Source organism: Salvia splendens, chromosome 3 (assembly GCF_004379255.2).
Source record: "Salvia splendens isolate huo1 chromosome 3, SspV2, whole genome shotgun sequence".
NCBI lineage: Eukaryota > Viridiplantae > Streptophyta > Magnoliopsida > Lamiales > Lamiaceae > Salvia > Salvia splendens.
In genome coordinates this window covers 35464448-35484440 of record NC_056034.1, presented here as the reverse complement: position 1 = coordinate 35484440, position 19993 = coordinate 35464448, and the positions used below count along the sequence as shown (strand labels likewise).

Sequence of the window (19993 nt, the reverse complement as noted above, 5' to 3'; positions counted from 1 at the left end):
TTAAAAGTCGAAATCAGAATTTGTCTCGAATAAATAATTTTTATTTATTTAATTTTTTGTGGTTTATTGGCCTCAAATTATCTCCGCCACCACCTAAAATTGAACCTTTTAAGTATTTTCATCGAGTACTATATTAGTATAATATACCCCCGCACCATGCTAGAAATTATAATTGACCTTAAAATAGCAATATTCGTTTTTAAGGGAATAATTAAGACTTTAATAAGAAAAATCGTTCTTCCATTATACTTTTTCAAATATTTTGAAAACCAACGTAGAAATAAAAAAAGAAAGCAAAAATCTCTCTCTCATGACTAAAGTAAACAATAGACTGCGGTTTGAACTCGTTTCCTTTGTGTTGATCACCTGCCATTTTTTCTCTATCAATCTTTAATCCTACCAAAAATATCTACGTACAATTTTATTTTTGTAAAAATAAATTAGTTCTTTTTCTTCTTCTTCTTCTTCAGCAATGCATCATCCTGAAATGATTTTCTAGTGAGGAGAATATCTCTCATTCCCTTTTGACATATATTCTAATTCTCATCAATTATTTATCGAATAAAAACCATTCTCCACTGATTCACTGCACTATCGAATCACTCTTCATTCGAGTAACTTTTATTGGTTGCAGTAGAAAATCCTGCATTTGATTGAATTAAATAATCTGACGATCCCCTAACTTAGCTCCTCCTTATTCTATCTATTCTCGATCAACAACTGAGAGAAGAAGATAACAGAATCATCGCGATCGAATTTCGAAGCTAAAAGCTCGATTCGTTGATATCAGAATTAAATTCAACTTTTAATCTCTCGCCATGGCCGACGCCGCCGTGAGCCTCGAGAAATGGAGGGGTTATTTCCGGAGCGCGAGCTCTGACATTTTCAACATAATCGAGCATGCGATACTGGTTGCTGCATCCGATTGCCCCTACGACTTCAGATTGAAGAGAGACCGGATCGCGGAGATGCTGTTCACGTGCAAAGCGATCAAGTGTTTCGGCTGCGACAAAGTCGAATTGGCGGTGCCGAATGGCGATGGTTTGGGTAACAGTGAGGACAAGTTGAAGAGCGAGATTGATGCCGGAGGCAGTAAGGAGAGCAAGGTGAACAGCAGCAGCAGAGACTACGATGTTGATCACGTTGTGAACTACAGTGATGGCGATGCTGAAGCTGAGGCTTTGACTGATGATATTGAGGAGGAATCGCACTTCTATGGGGAGGTGTTGAGAATAAAGGATGTTGTTGATAACTTTGAAGAAGAGGTTTGATTTGTGTTTATTGAATCTATTGCTGTCTAGTTTATATGGAATTGATGATGTTAGTTTTGTTGATATTGATTGTTGTGCATTTTCCCCTTGGCAGTCTGATGCATTGTTGTTTGATTGTTTGAGGAAGCTTCAACTGATGCCTTTTTCCGAGGAGATACTTAAGGTTCTACTTGAATGTTTTTGTTGAATTTTGCAGTTGCCTTTCTGCTTTTAGTCTTGTTGACTTTGATGGTAAGAGTTCTTGAACTTATCTGGTTCAATCAGGCTACGGAGATTGGGAAGTCTGTTAATGCTCTGCGGAAGCATGAATCAAAGGAAATCCGGAATCTTGCGAGGACGTTGATTGAGTAAGGAATTTGCTATATAACCTTAATACACTGAAAAATAAGTTAATTTAAAGTGATTTCATATTTGAGATAGATAGTAGAGGTTCTCTGCATATGATTATCATCATCTTGTTACATTGCTCATATTTGGTAGTAGAGGTTTGAAGGAAAGATTTTAAGCTTTATGATTTCGTTATTCTTTTATATTAAATGCTGGGGATGTTATGGTATATATATCGTTTATGGCATCGTACAATACATTTTCCTTCATCAACTCTGCGTTCCTAGGTTGAAAACCTAGTTGCTTATAGTTTGAGCTTTTGATTTGCAGGGATTGGAAAGTGATGGTTGATTCATGGGTTAATGCTACGGCAGCTGTTGCAGGTGGTTTAACTTGAAGTTTTCTTTCTGAAATGATAGCAATCAGAGATCTATCTCAGTTTTGATTCAGTCAATTAATCAGTAATCGCATTGTAAAACTGCAGAAATGGCAATAGAATCTGTGAAAACATCAGCTGTTGAAGAAGAAGAAGAGGAAGAAGAAGGGTTACCATCTCCTCCACTCGATGAAGGGGCATTCTTTGCCACCCCTTCTTCAATGGAACTGTCACAGGTGCCATATCTCGTCTCATTTTTAGTAAAACTATGAACTTTGTTCAATACTTTTGCTAGTAGAGTGACTTGGTTTTGCTCCTTTTGCATTCAACTGGTATGCACGAAGTTCTTTGATGGCATGGATGATGATGGAAGTGAGTTTCTTCCCTATGTCTATTCTTATGCTTCATTTAATTCTATGGGCTTATGCTATCCTGTTATTAGTCGAATCCCCCACTAGAAAGGAACAAAGATGGATTATTTCTTATTGAGGATGTTGTTTCAGATCCTAGATGCAGTGGGGGGTTCAACAAGAACCGAGGAAGTGGCAGAAAGCCGGCTATTCCAAAAATTGACTCCCGTAACTGGAGATGTCTGAATCCGCATGACTCACGTGCTCCTCCAAATGACAGGAAACCCGAGCCCAAGAGAGAGGAAGCTACATGGATGAAACAAGGCCATTTAAAACCACATAGGCCTTCCAGTGATGCATCTGGACCAGGAAGACCAAAGCCTTCGAGCATTGAATCCGGTAGATTTAAACCATCTCTCAAACCTAAGGTTGAGTATGAGACTATCAAAGTCCAGCAGAAATCCGAAAATCACCCAATTCAGAGGAAACTAATGCCTCCACATCAAGAGGTTGGTGCATTGGAAACACTTCACTGGTTGTATCTATCCATCTATTTGTGCTATATCTATCTCGTTTCTCATCACACGGCTCTATCTTACTTCCTGCCAGAAGGCAAATTCCAAGGACGAGGCTTCAGTACGTATGAAATTAGAGGCTGCCAAAAGGAAACTGCAGGAACGCTATCAAGAAGCCGAAAATGGTGAGCTTGCTCTACTCTCAACTCCAACAAAATTTAAATTCTACTTTGATCATTTATGAATGGCATGAAAAGGATCATCTGTGTGGTTATGTTTATCGTAAATTGTGGCTACTGGTTGTCTGAAATAGCCAAGAAACAGAGAACCATACAAGTTGTGGAGTTGCAAGATCTCCCAAAGCAAAGCCAACAAAGGAATCCACACATGAGGCCAGGCAACCACAACAGGCAATGGGCTAATGGACGAAGATAGCCTTGTGACTACTACTACTACTACTACATACAGTGGTAATAATAATTCTTGAATCTCTTCCAAACTACACTGGAAGGACGTTGCTCACCGGACGATTCATTTTAGCCCCCCCCCCCCCCCCCCCCCCCCCCCGAGAGAGTTTAAGAAACTGGTTGGCGGGCAGGGGTATTTCGGTCTACTTCTTGAAATCATGTGGTGTAGCATAGACCTTGTAGTTGATCACTTAGGAAAGAATAGAGTGGTCCATAAATCTGTCTTACTCTATTCCTTACTTGCCATTTCCATTACAATTTGCACATAAACTTAGAGCAATAAATGAATACAAACTTGCTTAATTTGGAAATCATTAGATATATTTCTATAAATAGAATTCATTTTGTCTTTGGATTTTCGAAAGTGTTTACAATCATCAAATAGAATAATGGTAGGAGTACATTTAAATCGTGCAAGTGCAACTCGACCTCGATTCCAACTTGGCTATGCTACTAATCAATTTCGAATTTATGAACTATAAGTGGGATTAACCTATAGCTATTTTTTTTTATATAGTAGAAGAACCAAATTTTGTCAGGACGCAAAATGTGGTTGCGTCCTTATTCTGCATGCTCTAACGATTTGTTTTTTGTTCCGTTTTTAATTGAAACAACCTCCAGAAATTTTCACGTCAGATATTTTGTAAAGAATTCGTGTTAATAAATAATTGCAATTCTAATTGTCGTGAATAACGTCCATGAATTTAACACATGTTCGATTTATTTTATAAGCATTTGGTATATTTCATGGTGTGTGTGACTACGCGTGTGAGAGCAATCTCATGGTCCAAATCAAATATAGAAGTCACATACAAGGATATTAAGTCACTTTCCTGCGGGGAATTTAGCCTGCTTTATTGAACGATATTCTTAACCTTTATACGAGTGAGGTAGTGAATAATTTCGATTTTTGATATCTTCTAAAAATATACTCCATCCGTTCTTTGTTAATAGAGACATTTTTTTCGGCACGGAGTTTAAGAATAGTGTGTTAAATGGATGGTGAAAAAAGTAAGAGATGATAAAGTAAGAGAGATGAAAAGAGAATAAAGTAAATGAGAGAATTACTTTTAGGCAAAAATAGAAATGACTCAATTAACTTGGAACTTCCCAAAATAGAAAAATGACTCTATTAACATGGAACGAAGAGGGTACCTATTTCCATAAATTTGTTAATTTTGAATGGGTTATTAGCCTGTAAATACATGAACTTTCATCATTTTCTGGTTTTTCCCCCAAACTTTATTTTTTGAATGTAAATACATGAACTTTGAATTTTTTTAATTTTTCTCCTAAAGCAAAAATTAAAACTGATGTGGCAAACTAAAACTTAAATGGCAATCAAAACGACGTAGTTTTGATGTTATTATTTAAAAATTTAGAAAATGAAATTCCACCTCACTAATCTCATTATTCTCATCTTCGTTCTTCATCAATGCCTTCGTTCCGGTTCCCAAATCTCCATTTTTTTCGATCTCCTTTTTCAATTGCTCAAAACATACCATGAAAACATAACTCTCATCCTTGGATTTAGGCTACTCATAGATTTATTCAAAATTTTAAACACACTCACAATTCAAAGGCAGATCTTATCGTATACAATACAAAGCACACTGTTATTTTACATTGTAAGCACAAGCCATTTATATCAATTGAATCATAGACTAAGAATAAATATCTCTATTATAAAAGGCTATCATGTTCCAAAGCATTCAAGTTTAAATCAATGTTTACAACATTAACGAATGCAGTGTGACTGTTCACTAATCTAGCAAACAACAACAGTAAAAATCAAGCCTAAACATAAATGATAATTGCGATGGGAAGTAGAGGAACCAAGAAAATCCAAGAATGAAAGTTGTATTTTGTCATATATTTTTCTGTGATTGAAAGATGAAAAGTCGAAAGAAGATGAAAGTTTGGGAAGATGAATGAAGATACAGAGATATACGGGAGAGAGAAAGAGGTGAGGTGGTATTTTATTTTGTTTATTTTTTGCCACATCAGTTTTAATTTTTACTTTAGGGGAAAAATCAAAAAAATTCAAAGTTCATATATTTACATTCAAAAAATAAAATTTGGGAAAAAAACAGAAAATGATGAAACTTCATGTATTTACCTACTAATAACCCATTTTGAATTTGTATGCCAGTGTAGAAAAGCGTGTAACTGATGCACTGTAACATAAAACTTGTCCTTTTTTATTTACTCAAAATTTTCTCATCGGTATTCAAAATCAAAACATCTCATTTTTCCTGCATGCAACAATAAATGTAATTGATCTCAGATTTTAAGTTTAACTACTAATTGCTCTGTTGGGTTCCGTTAATCGAGATAACAAAAGAAGTAAGTACACACATATATAAGAGCATCCACTATGCGTCCCGCGCGGCTTGCGTTCCGTCCCGGAGGGACGGTTCCGCCGCGGGACGCGTTGCAATGTTCGTCCCGTCCCGTAGCCCGTCCCCAGCCCGTCCCGTAGCCCGTATCCGCGACACAAGGGACGCGCCGGCCCGTCACGTGCCCGGGCGACTTGGCGCGCCCCCGATGCATGCGTGACGCCCACTCGCTGGCCCGCGAGTGGGCGTCGTCACGGATGAAGCAATAAATCATTTTTTTTTAAAAAAAATTGAATTTAAAAAAAAATACTTTTATTTATAAAAATTGTTTTTATATTTAAAAACAATTTTTACAAATAATTAAATACAAGAAATTCGTAATAGCCCACATATATTTGATGGGCTTGCGAATTTATGAAACTCATTCTCGGTTGCTTCTCTTTTATAGTGACAACCTTGAATGTTTTATGTTCCACTTTCGATGTGGGACAAAGTCATTCTTGGTTGCTTCTCTTTTATAGAGACAACCTTGAATGTTTTAAGTTCCACTTTCGATGTGGGACAAAGTCATTCTTGATTGCTTCTCTTTTATAGAGACAACCTTGAATGTTTTATGTTCCACTTTCGATGTGGGACAAAGTCATTCTTGGTTGCTTCTCTTTTATAGAGACAACCTTAAATGCTTTATGTTTCACTTTCGATGTGGGATAAAATCATTCTTGGTTGTTCTTCTTTTATAGAGACATCCTTGAATGTTTTATGTTTCACTTTCGATGTGGGACAAAATCATTCTTGGTTGTTTCTCTTTTATAGAGACATCCAAGAATGATTTTGTCCCACATCGAAAGTGAAACATAAAACATTCAAGGATGTCCATATAAAATTGTATTTTAAATTATGTCATTTTTATTTTTCAAAGATTTTAATTATGTTTTTTTTAAATTTTAAGTTGTATTTTTATTTTATGTTGTAATGTTGTTTTAATTTTAATGAATTGTGTTTGTTTAAATTGAATTGGGTTGGAAAAAAAAATAAAAAATGAAATTGAATGAATAGTAATTAAGGGACGGAATAAGGAACGGTTAAGGGACGGAGCGTTGCAGGTTCCGTCCCTTAGTTAAGGGATTGAGGAAAAAGGACAGTGGGGCCCTCAAATAGTGGTCAAATAGTAGTTAAGGGACGGTATAGAGACAGCGTAGTGGATGACCTAATTTACAAATGGGAAAGAAAGAAGCTTACACTAAATATTTGGAAAACACAAAATTAATTTCAAGCCGTTGATCTTTTCCATCTAATGGCCGATTTTTATGCCACATGAATTTAATGAAATTAATTAAAAATTTCGAAAAGGGCATTTAGGAGAAGAAAAAATTGGTAGTTATTTCATTCCCATGATTCACGCCTTTTGTTGCATATTAATTTATTTTTTATTTCTTTTCCTTAATTAAATAACAAATCACATTATGTTTATTTCTTTCTACGTTTTATCGATTTTGCTCCAATTCTCACTATTTTTTCGCTAAAAAAGATTAGAGAAATAGGATTTCAATATTTTCGTCAGTTTCTGAGTAATGTATATGTCTCTTACTGAGTAATGTATATGTCTCTTCCTGGTTTAATGTATATGGCTCTTACTGAGTAATGTATATTTTTATTTGTTCGCTATGGGGGCCGAAAGTGAAATCCATTTCCTAAGGGTTTAATAGTCCATGGGGCTAGTGTATAGTACCAACCCAATAACATATCGGTCACTAAAGGTAGGAATGTATATTTCTCATTTACCTTCTAAAAAATGTAATTATACATTCTTAAAAAGTAATGGACTCCAAGGGAAGAAGGTAAATTAAAAAGGCAAACAAAAATAACTAACGTTTTACCTTTTGTTCCAATAAGAGGTAAATATACATTCTCAAAATGAAAGAAAAGAGTTGTGATCAATGTCGAACCAATTTTAAAGACTGAACTAGAGACCAAATCTGGGCCATTAGATCTAGTTTTTTTGATGAGATGTGCTGCTGTGTAAATTTTTCGGTCTTCATTACAAGCCCATTTTACTTCATTGTATAGGTTTATTACTTCATTCCGTACGTAATACCTTGAAACTACAACATATTTTTACTTTCTTCCAGTAGGTTTTGAAATGATTCAACATATGTTTCATTTGAATTCATTGACCTGAGTTTTTACTTTATTTACATTAAAAAATGCAATTTATTCAAGTGCGTTTATTACTTCATTCAGAAACGTTATTACTTCATTGGATAATGTTTTTACTTCATTCCAGTAGGACTTCAAATGCTTCTACACATACTTCATTCCAATAATTTATTACATCATTCCATGTGTTTATTACATCATATCAGCGTTGTGGCGGTGGTGATAGATATTGTAGAGAGAAAGAACGGCACACGACGGCGAAACCGCATTTACGTACTGGAACGAAGTAATAATTTTACTGGAATGAAGTAAAAACCTACTCGAATGAAGTAAAAACCTACTCGAATGAAGTTAAATCTTCGTAACATGTTAGTATGACTTATTTACCTTCGGATGAATTAAAATAGGCTCGTGATGAAGGCGAAAATAATTGATAAATTTGTGTCTCTCATCCATAAAAAATTAGATCTAAAAACTTTAATTTGGTATGGTTCGGTGGTTCGGTCTTTAAGAGTGGATTTGTGAATAATGAGACTCTGACAGAAGATATAATAACTCCTCAAATATCTTTTCCATTGGAGCATGAAATTTTATCAAGAAAAGGTAAATATCCTAGTTATTTCTCTTTATCTTTCCATTTACCCTTTCTCTTGGAGATGCTCTTAGGGTTAACTTATCCATTGGGCTAGGGAGTTTAAATCGTTCCCCTGGGGGTTTAGTGATAAACACAGTTTTTGCATGTTTTTAAGGCCTATATTTGGTTCGTTTTAAATGTCAATCATGTAAATTATATTCTTAAATTGCATATATTATATATTTTGGTATTTTGACGTGTTTGTTGATAAATGATAGAAAAAGATAGAAAAATGTGCAAAAAGACCAAGGTGCAACAGCCTCTGTTCGAGCTCATTCTGCCAGCGAGTATGAATTTCAATCAGTGCATACTACATACTATTCTCTTAGTCTTCGAAAGATCTTCGCGTGGATACCTTGAACATCTAAATCGGAGTTCTGTGGAGAAAGTTATGGTCATTCTACGAACGTTGCGCAGTGTAGTCAAAATTAGGCGGAAATTAAGGAAGGAAAGAAATTGTTGCCAAATCTCTCCTATTAATTGAAGAATTCGAATTTACCATCTTTCCCATTACTTGGAGGACACTTTTCACCAATTATAAATCTTTTTCAAGCCTATATATACTCATAATCTAATTCATAATATTTATCTCAGAGCCTCCAATCATTTTCCATCTCTACACCTTCTTCCATCTCAGAGCCTCCAATCCTTCTCAATCTCTACACCTTCTTCCATCTCAGAGCCTCCAATCCTCTCCATCTCTATACTTCTTCCATCCCATATTCCACGTATTATTCTTCCATCTTCCATTGGAACGGAGCTCTGCAGATCCAGGCAAGAGAAGACTGAAGACTGCATAATTCAACCTTGGATTTTGTTTTGTTTTTCTTCATGTCTAGTACTTTTTGTTGTTTTACTTGTATGTGAGTATTAAACATCTTTTGTAGAATTTTTGGTAAACATGTTATGATTATAAGTTATTTATTCAATTGTTTTTTCCTTGTTAGCTCTTGTAGTTATTTCAATTTATCTTGTGCTTATACATTCGTTTGATTGGCCATCTTATAAATGCCTGTGGATTTTACTACAATACTCGAGAGATGAGTAGTTTAATTTGAAAGAAGAGAAGTTGACGTCTTTGCCAATATAATCAGGAGATTTGAGCCTTTGAATGAAGCAAATTTATCTTAGGAGCTTTTAGGAGTTCTTGCCTTAGTTCTAGGAAGGACACTTCGGTTCTAGGTAGCAATCTACAAATTGTATGCTTCGGGAGAAGATATAGTTTTACATCTGTGATAGCTTAGTAACACTAGAGATCATAATTCAAGGAAGTCGTTTGGATATTAGCTCTTAATTGTGGTTCCTAAAATTCTATATTCCTTAGTCTGCTTTGTATTATTTGTTATTTATATTTTTATGTTTTTTTTGTTATTTATTTATTTATTTATTTCTGTCTAGTTTATAAATCAAACCAAAAATTCGTGTCTCTAAATAGTATATGACGCTTAGTATATAATAGACAGTTGCAATCTTATTCCATGTGTTCGATATCCCGGTACTGACCTTTAGCTATACTAGATCTACCTTGTATACTTGCAAGTATTTTTAGTGCTAATAAATAGTGCATCATTTAGCAATCCATGGGGCTAGGGTATAGTACCACCACATGCATTGAGTTTCATTTTTTATGTTTGTTTCGGATTTCATACAGTGAATAATGTACGAAAATTGGCCTTTAATGTACACACGTCATACTAAATGATGTACGAGTGTAAGGATCTAATGTTTGGCGAGAATTGAATCCACACCCTTTGGGTTTAGCAATCTATGAGGTTAGGTTGTAGTACCCACTCACAAAATGAAACCATCATCAAGGGTAGGGAGTTTGAATCATTCTTCTAGGATTTAACAATCCATGGGGCTAGGGTTTAGTACCACCACATACATAATATTTCAGTTTTTATATGTTTTGGATTTCATACAATAACTAATGTATGAATATTGGCCATTAATGTGCATGGGTTGGCAGCAGAAGCGTGCATCAAATCGGTCACATAATATCTTGATCTATTTAGCAGATTATTTAGACATAATCTATTCGCGCAATTCTCACATGTATCATGCTCATAACTTGAATTTAATCATGCTTTAGCGTAATTGAAACCTAAAACATGCTTACTATGGAATTAGCCAATTTACCTCGTTGATTCTCCAAAGAATCGAAGTTGGCTAGCGCCTTCTCCACGTGAAGATCTTGAGCACTAAACCACGGATCTTCTGACTGGTTCTCGGACTGTAAACTGATATTAATGTGGGCTGATACTAGGACTTAAATAAAGAAGACGAAAACTACTCACGGAGGGAGCTGAAAAATCGTCCCTCTTGTGCAAGGAGAGGGGGACAAAAATTTGGAGAAAATATTAAGTGTATTTTTTGTCTCCTTTATTCTCCTATTTATATTAAGTCCCATATTGGGCTTAGTCAGGGATCTATGGAAGAATTTGGATATGGTCTCCCCCAATTAGTTTCTTACTAATTAAATTGAACCCACAATTTAATATAAGCATATATTGTAATATTAAGAGCAGCCACTACAGAAGTAATATTGCACTGCCCATCCAAATCCGAAATTACAAGTATTCCGGGTTTCCATTTGTTTGTCATTCATTCCCCATGCTTAAGATAGAAACGTCCATTAATTAATTAATGTCTGCTATGAACTTAATTAATTAACATTTTATTAACTCCAAGAGTGGACTTAGCAAGAAACGCTTATTTATTATTCATAGAGTAATCAAACTACAAATAGCTAGGTTTCGAATAATAAAACATTGTTTCAAGCTCCTCTTGTGTACGTTATCGCACGAGACTCACCTCGCGCACGATTCAATATAATAGCAATCCTAGCACCGCTAGATATTAATCACCACTACCCAATATACCAGGATTCTTTGGTTGCGAAAAACCGCACCATTTGGTAATCAATACCGTATGCTCAATGCTAACGTACATTGATTAAGATATTAATTATCAAGACCTCGTCTTTCAGTAGATTGCATAAAGACTCGTCTTGCTGTTAGATCCAATTCAGTGCTATACCACACCAATATCATCTTATTTCAGTAAGGCTTAGAAATATGCGGGCTGACATTGCAATCTTTCACGATAGGTAGTCTAGGCCTATCTAGGTTGTGAAATTTTTATTTTTCTTTGTTCAGAACTGACCGTGTTACCTTAAAGTGGACGACGCCCACAACCGGTCTACTAAAACAAAGATATAGACTTTGTTACGTTGCTTATACATTTAAATATGTAATAAACATTCATTAAATGTAAAACATGACAATATTATGACAAAAATTATCTGTTGCATCCGTTGGAAAATAAAATATAGAGTTTTACAGTATTCAATCACTCGAAATGTGATTTCTAGTATACAAAGTCTAACAATCTCCCACTTATACTCAAAACAGCTTTCGAGTATACAATATAAATGTGCACTACGTCTAATTCTCCCACTTATACTGAAGCAAGTTGAGGTCTTGAATGAGTCGAACCCCCATCCCTTCAACATGGCGTTCGAACGGTTTCACCGCCAATGCCTTTGTAAAAGGATCTGCCAGGTTGTTCTCTGACGCAATCTTGACCACTTGTATGTCTCCTCTCTGCACTATATCTCTAATGATATGATACTTCCTCTCTATGTGTTTGCTCGCTTTGTGAGCCTGTGGTTCTTTTGAGTTTGCCACAGCACCAGAATTGTCACAATAAATGGTGATGCTCTTTGGCAGATTCGTAACCACACCTAAGTCCATAAGGAAGTTCTTGAACCATACAACATCTTTTGCAGCCTCCGAAGCGGCCACATATTCGGCTTCCATGGTAGAGTCCGCGATGCATTTCTGCTTCACACTCTTCCAAATTACGGCTCCACCTCCTAAGGTGAACACATATCCAAAAGTAGATTTTCTCAAATTCTGATAAGCTTGAAAATCTGAGTCAGTATATCCCAAAGGACAGAGCTCGGCTGCATTGTAAACTATAGCATAGTCCTTAGTCCGTTTAGGTGGCGTTCGGTTGCCATGACTAATATCATGAGACTATCCATCTAGGATTAAGTTGTGGGATTATTTTAGATGGAGGGGAGGCTATGACTAATTATCATGAGACTATCCATCTAGGATTAAGTTGAAGGGTTCAATCTTATGAACCAAATATGATACATATTTAATCATGAGATTTAATCTTTCCAACCGAACACCCCCTTAAGGTACTTGAGTATGTTCTTTATGGCAGTCCAATGTCCTTGGCCCGAATTCGACTGATATCTTGCCACCATGCCAACAGCAAAACAAATATCAGTCCTTGTACAAAGCATAACATACATGAGACTTCCAACTGCCGAAGCATATGGTATCTTTCTCATCTCTTCTATCTCAGATGGCGTTTTGGGGCACATCTCTTGAGATAGATGGATGCCATGTCTAAAAGGTAAGAAACCTTTATTGGCATCTTGCATGCTAAAGTGACTAAGTACAGTGTCGATGTAAGGTTCTTGAGATAAGCACAACGTCCTCTTCTCACGATTCCGAAGAACCTTGATTCCGAGGATGTGTCCCGTGTCTCCCATATCCTTCATCTCGAACTGGTTTGACAACCAAGTTCATACTGATGACAACATCTTTTTATTGTTTCCAATTAGAAGAATGTCATCTACATATAAAACTAAGAACACAACATTCTCTTTATCAACCTTCTTGTAAACGCAGCTTTCATTTGGGCACTTTTCGAATCCAAACTTATGAACAGTCTGATCGAAACACTGGTTCCATGATCTAGATGCTTGCTTGAGGCCATAAATGGCCTTCTTAAGCTTCCAAACCATGTGTTCTTTGCCCTTTACGGCATATCCTTCGGGTTGTTCCATGTAGTTGGTCTCCTCAAGACTCCTGTTCAAGAACGCAGTCTTAACGTCTATCTGCCACACATCCTAATCCATGTAAGCTGCTATAGACAAAAGTATCCGAATCGATTTGAGCATGACCACCGGGGAGAAGGTCTCGTCGTAATCGACTCCTTCCCTTTGGGTATACCCCTTGGCCACTAGTCTTGCTTTAAATACTTTAAGTCGTCCATCGGGTCCATGTTTACGCTTGTATATCCACTTACTCCCAGTGGCAGTGTAGCCTTCGGGTAGGACGGACAAATCGTAGACGTCTTTGTCTATCATAGATTGTAGTTCCGAATCCATTGCTTTCACCCATTCGCAATGATCGACATCCGCCTGCGCTCTGCAAAGTTCCAGGGATCTAATACATTGATGTCCGAGGACTGATCCATAAATTCCCCCAAACCAATGTATCTATCGGGCTCATGAGAGACCTTCCCACTGCGGCGCGGCACTACAATACTTGGAGTAGAAGTTGAAATTTTGGGAAGTGTTTGTACACTAGGTACGGGTTCTTGGTTAATGGAACTTGTGACAGAAGTTAACTCGTCAAGAGCCACTTCACTGATGTCGCGTGAGTACTCACAATGACTTTCTTGTCCCGGAGACTATAGAATTCATAAGCTTTCGATCCTCTGGGTACCCTATAAACACACATACCTCCGTCCTTGATCCCAGCTTAGTTGGATCCTTTTCCAATACATGAGCAGGGCAACCCCAAATCTTGAGATGTGCTAGATTGGGCTTGCACCCAGTCCACAACTCATAAGGAGTAGTAGGCACGGATTTTGACGGTAAGTTGTCTAAAATATGACTCGCAGAAAGCAAGGCATGCCCCCAAAATGAAATAGGTAGCCGTGCATAACTCATCATCAACCGGACCATGTTCAACAAGGTCCTATTCCTTCTTTAAGCCACGCTGTTCTGTTGGGGCGTGTCTGGCGCGGTCAGTTGGGATTCATTTCCCGCCACCGATAAGTAGTCCAAAAACTCGGCACTGAGGTACTTGCCTCCGCGATCAGATCGCATGCTTTTGATACTCTTTCCGTGATACGTCTCCACATATGCCTTAAACTCTTTGAACTTGTCAAAAGATTCAAACTTTTGGCGCATCAAATAGACATATCCAATTTTTGAGAAGTCATCAATAAAAGTGATGAAGTATCGAAAATCGTCTATTGCCTTGATTGACATAGGTCCACACACATCGGTATGAACGAGCTCAAGTACTCCCTTGGCCCTATTGCCCTTAGCCTTAAAAGGCCTCTTGGTCATCTTGCCATCCAAGCAGGATTCGCACGTATGAAACGGCTCCTTCTCTAGACTTTTGATAAGGTCTTGGTCCACAAGAGAATGGATCCTTCTTTCATTGGCATGACCAAGTCTAAGGTACCATAAGTACGTTTCGTTCATTGAACTTGAAGGTTCTTTTCTTTTCCTTGAAAGTTTCGATGTTGTATTCAGTTCTAATTTGCGATTATTAAACTGTGTAGATGTGATTGTGTACAGATTGTTTTCCATGATACCACGACAGATATAAGAACCATCTTTCTTAACAACGCAATTGTCATTAAAAGAAATCGAATATCCATCAAAAACCAATTTATAAACTGAAATTAAATTTCTTCTTAAAGAAGGTATCAACAAAACATTTTTCAAAATAAAAAATCTATCACTACTAAACGCAAATAAACGTCTCCCACTGCAACGGCCGCCACTTTAGTAGCTTCGCCCAGCTGGACCTCGATCTCACCATCATATAGCCGTCTTGTCACCTGCATTAAGTCAATAACCCATGTATGAGTAGATGTCGAAGCAAAACATGACTCGACTACTAGAGCTTGGTGCATACCTGTAGCCTTGCCTTTTTTAGGACAGTGTGGCTTCCAATACCCCTTCTCTCCACACTCGAAACACTTCCCCGAAGGCTTCTTATTAGCCTTCTTCTTCTTCTTTCCCTAGCATTCTTAGCCGCAACCGGGTTTGGTGCCATCTTCTTTCCTACGCCAGGCTTAGATCCAGAGGAATGATGCGCCAAACTTAGCATAGCTACCTTAGCTTGAACCATAAGGTCCTCCGCCGACTGAAGTTCAGTCAACAACTCTGCCAAGGGGTAATTCCTTTTGTTCATCTCGAAGTTGAGCTTGAACTGCTGGAAGCTAGGTAGTCACTTGGGACTCGGGATCGATTGTCCCTCCCAACACCTCAATTTGGTTGAGGTGGCTCATCATCTCGAGGACATGGTCCCGCACAGACGTGTCTTCCTTCATTGTATTCGTCATGATACTCCGAAAGCCTTGAGACTTAGCCGCTCGATTCTGAGTACCAAAGAGATTTGTGAGATTTTGCATAATCTCGGCGGCAGTCGCCATGACAGAATGCTGATTCTTGAGCGCTGAAGATATAGAAGCCATCATATAGCACTTAGCCATCTCATTCGCCTTATGCGACCGTTTATGCGCATCTCTAACTCCTGCCGTGGCATTTGCCCCCGGCACTGGAGGCTGTGGAGTAGTGAGCACAAACTTGTACTCTTCAGCTGTGAGAACGATGTCCAAATTTTGTTTCCATTCTATGTAATTTTGGCCCTCGAGTTTGTTTTCTTTAAGAATTGCAGAACGAGGATTGAATGACATTTTGACGATTTAGTTTGCACTGCAAAAAAGAAGATTTACTATTTGTCAAAAAGTTATGTAAGAAATTTGAGTAGATTAACCATAAAAGTTTTCAAAGTCTTACAACTGTAAAAATAAAATTTTGTACCCTACATAAGAGGTCAATACGGATTAAAATTTTAGCATTTTACTGGTCACAACACCGACGAATAGTCCAGAGACCACATAATGGCATGGCTGCCTAATGTTGCCTAAGCAAGACCACCAGATTTAGCTTTACAGAATCTCATTTATACAACACATTCTCATAACAGTGTTCATGTGCTGCTAATAAAATAAAGCTATCTCATAAATTTTGTGTGAATTCCTGAATCTCGCAGTTTCTTGGGATTATTGTCCCCCCATAATGGGTGGCGATAATATTATAAACCACATTCTTATTCATACTATTTATGTTTGAGAAGTCCGCCGTCATGAACATACTATTTCCTAGGATTATTGTCCCCACGTAATGGGAGGCGATAATATTGGATATTAGCTTCACAAATTGCAAACCAGTCGATGGAGACCATATACAAACATTAAGTTCGTAATTATAGCTTAGATGTTTTGGTTATGGTTTTTCTTTAATTATCCTTAGCCTTAAGGCAGAAAAAGGCTTAATTATATTCTATTGGCATTTAATTGACTCTATAATTAAATCTTTTATTATCTTTTAGTATCTTACTTTAGGAAATTAATTATTCTAGAATTTAATTCTTATTTACGTCTACTATAAGATATTTCTAAAATAAACGGATTATTTAAATCTTAATTAGACATGAAAAATTAAATTCAAATTATTTCCATGTTCAAGATTAGGAAGAGAAATTATATTATTTAATGTATTCCTACATATCTCTCCTTATAAGAATTCTAGATATATAATAATTAGGAAATGATGAGCTCGCAGGATTGCAGGTGTCGTGTTAAGCAAGGTGTATCCTACTGATCAGGATAGAAACCCCGGCTAAGCCTGACCTGGCATCAAAGAAATTCCTCAACCCACTTCTACTGGCTAGTATAGTGGAGGTAAGGGTCGAATCCCACAGAGATGGATGCGCTTTGGGTAATTGTGGTGATAGTCTGGAGGGGGTTGGTTAGCTACCACGCTTGGGTTGAGATTCTACCTAGACAGGAATTAAAGGTGGTACTCTACTGACTGGGTGGTATGAAAGTGGACGACATGTGGTTGTGTACGTGAGAGTGGGGGACAAGGTGTTTTAGGAACATGTGGAAAGTACTCGGTTACTATAAAAGGCTAAACGGAATATCAGAGAAAAAAGTGGTGGTTGGGTGGCTACACTGTCAGATCTGTAGGGTACTAGCAGAAAAGCAAAAGACAAAAGCAAAAGCAACTAAAAAGCAAAAGTGGTCCCAAACTTGGATGTGGATGTTGTCTTCTTCAACAAGCATGAGCAAAATCAAACAAACTCAGATTTCATAGATGAAATTACAGTTTAACAACTCCACAATTCAGATCCACAAATTAATACTCTAAAATCCAAAGATTAATCTAGAGAAACAAAAATCACGCTTACTGGGTGACATGCTAGGTGGCAGAATTGTGTAAACTCAGATCTAAGCTACCTAGGCAGAATGAAACAGATTTCAACCGAAAGAGATGCATAAAAATCAACTTCATTGCATAAAACGTTTGGATCTAAATGAAACACTTCAAAAGATCACAAGTACTGAAAATGCAACAGATCCAACGAAAAGATAACAAGTAAGATTAACTAGGAAAGCGAGTAAAGATTGTTTTGCCACTCCGGGCGATGAAACTGCTACGACTACGAAATAAACTGGCTGGAACGATGGAATGCGAATCTCCGGTGGACTGATGGAACTTCAGGTGACCATGGTTGTGGCGAGGAACGAGAAGATTTGGATTATGCTGAAGGAACTGATCTACCGAGAGAGAATACTCTACCTAAGTGTGAATGTCGATCCTCATTCTCTCTCCAAGTGGCTTCCTTTTATAGGGATGCCTGCCCCTTGCTTTTTAGGGTAGACTCTCTGCGTGAAATGACTCTTTTGCCCTCGTTTGTGGTTGATCCTTCCCAGCAATCCTTCTTCTCCATCTTGAACCTTTTTGGCATGCATCTTGGTCAGTATTGCACCATTCTGGCGCTCTTTTCATCTGAGTTATCCGAACCCTCTCGTACTGACTGGGACCTTTTTTCCTGCACACTTTAGCAACTGTTTTGCAGATATAATCCAATTACGCACGTTATACTGACCAGTAACCAAGGCCTAGAATGCGACTTATCAGGAAACAATTAAATTATTCTTGTCCATATCATCTAGGAATCAAAATAATATTATTTATTTCCATAGAAATAGTCAATAATTTAAATCTTCCCAAAATATTTTATTTCCATTAAATATATCTTTTAATTAAGGAATTAAATAATCATTAAAATAATCCATCATCGATATCTCATCGTACGAGGTTTGCACGAACGATGATCGACGAAAATCCGGAGAACTCATCGCCGGAACACGACGCGCACGACGTCTCGGCCAGCAGCTCACAGGAGGTGCGCTAGCTCTCGGCCAACGGCTCGTCGGGTGGAGCCTGTGTCTCGGCCAGCAGCGTGCTCGATGGAGGAGCTGCTCTCGGCCAGCATAACACTGGGTGTCTCGGTGCACCTCGGCCTGCGGCACCACTCACGTTGCTTCTGCTCTCAGCAAGACGGCTTCCACCCCTCCCACTGATCCAGCCAACGTCGCGCTCATGGCGCGTCATTCTCTGCCATCGCCGGGTGCACTGATCGGGACTCCTTCCTCCTAGGTTCGGGACACACTGGTTCAAGCGCCTCGGCGGCTCTCGGTCGAGCCACCACGCTGAGCCTGCTCCTTCTGTCGATCTTGTTCACGGGTTCCGTGTGGGGCGTGCGGTCTCGGCCGGCGGCGCGCACGAGCCCACGCTCGTCAGCGCGTCGCCCCGTGATCGCGAGCCCTCGGCTCCCACTCAATTCGACAACCCTTCCTTGATCGCGTGTGGTGCGATTCGTCTCGGCGCGAACGCTGATGGATCGCACGTTTCGTACGATCGAAAAATTCAAGTTCTTTGATTCGATAGTTCTTGAGTTCATCATGTATAAAATATATACAAAAACACCAAGAATATGCTTAGCAATCAAATAACACATGCATACATGAATTTTACGAAAATGAAATCCAAATAATCAGATCCAAAGACTGGCTCTGATACCAATTGCAGGGGTTGGCAGCGGAAGCGTGCATTAAATCGATCACATTATATCTTGATCTATTTAGTAGATTATTTAGACACAATTTATTCACATAATTCTCACATGTATCATGCTCATAACTTGAATTTAATCATGCTTTAGCGTAATTGAAACCTAAAACATGCTTACTACGGAATTAGCCAATTTACCTCGTTGATTCTCCAAAGAATCGAAGTTGGCTAGCGCCTTCTCCACGTGAAGATCTTGAGTACTAAACCACGGATCTTCTGACTGGTTCTCGGACTGTAAACTGATATCAGTGTGAGCTGATCTCACCAGAATACTAGGACATAAATAAAGAAGACGAAAACTGCTCACGGATGGAGCTGAAAAATCATCCCTCTTGTGCAAGGAGAGGGGTATGAAAATTTGGAGAAAATATTAAGTGTATATTCTATCTCCTTTATTCTCCTATTTATATTAAGTCACATATTTGGCTAAGTCAATAATCTATGGAATAATTTGGATATCGTCTCCCCTAATTAGCTTCTTACTAATTAAATTGAACTCACAATTTAATATAAGCTTATATTGGAATATTACGAGCAGTCACTACAGAAGTAATATTGCACTGCCCATCCAAATCCGAAATTATAAGTATTCCGGATTTCCATTTATTTATTGTTCATTTCCCGTGCTTAAGATAGAAACGTCAATTAATTAATTAATGTCTGCTATGAACTTAATTAATTAACATATTATTAACTCCAAGAGTGGACTTAGAAAGAAACGCTTATTTATTATTCATAGAGTAA

General features: G+C 37.8%; 1 protein-coding gene across 4 annotated transcripts; it reads left to right on the top strand.

The window, feature by feature from the left end:
- The first annotated feature begins 317 nt into the window (after window positions 1-317).
- LOC121797383 (probable mediator of RNA polymerase II transcription subunit 26b) lies at window positions 318-3663 on the top strand. Of its 4 annotated transcripts, none has more exons than XM_042196140.1 (9): window positions 318-1265; window positions 1366-1434; window positions 1536-1618; window positions 1929-1981; window positions 2083-2210; window positions 2319-2346; window positions 2478-2833; window positions 2937-3024; window positions 3164-3390. In XM_042196140.1, exons 1-9 carry the CDS (start codon window positions 819-821, stop codon window positions 3259-3261), a joined length of 1350 nt encoding a protein of 449 aa, XP_042052074.1. In that variant the 5' UTR covers window positions 318-818; the 3' UTR covers window positions 3262-3390. The 4 variants fall into 4 exon arrangements, with proteins under 4 accessions (XP_042052074.1, XP_042052072.1, XP_042052073.1 ...); XM_042196138.1 differs by having other exon boundaries at window positions 321-1265; window positions 3153-3663; XM_042196139.1 differs by having other exon boundaries at window positions 322-1265; window positions 2934-3024.
- The last annotated feature ends 16330 nt before the right edge of the window (window positions 3664-19993 follow it).

What these genes read in the sequence shown, in the direction of transcription:
- LOC121797383 (XM_042196137.1), top strand. Translation starts at nt 819, where the DNA reads ATGGCCGACGCCGCCGTGAGCCTCGAGAAATGGAGGGGTTATTTCCGG. An exon ending in CTTGCGAGGACGTTGATTGA is followed by an intron (nt 1,619 to 1,928) that starts GTAAGGAATTTG and finishes TTTGATTTGCAG; the next exon opens with GGATTGGAAAGTGATGGTTG. An exon ending in CTTCAATGGAACTGTCACAG is followed by an intron (nt 2,211 to 2,318) that starts GTGCCATATCTC and finishes GTATGCACGAAG; the next exon opens with TTCTTTGATGGCATGGATGA.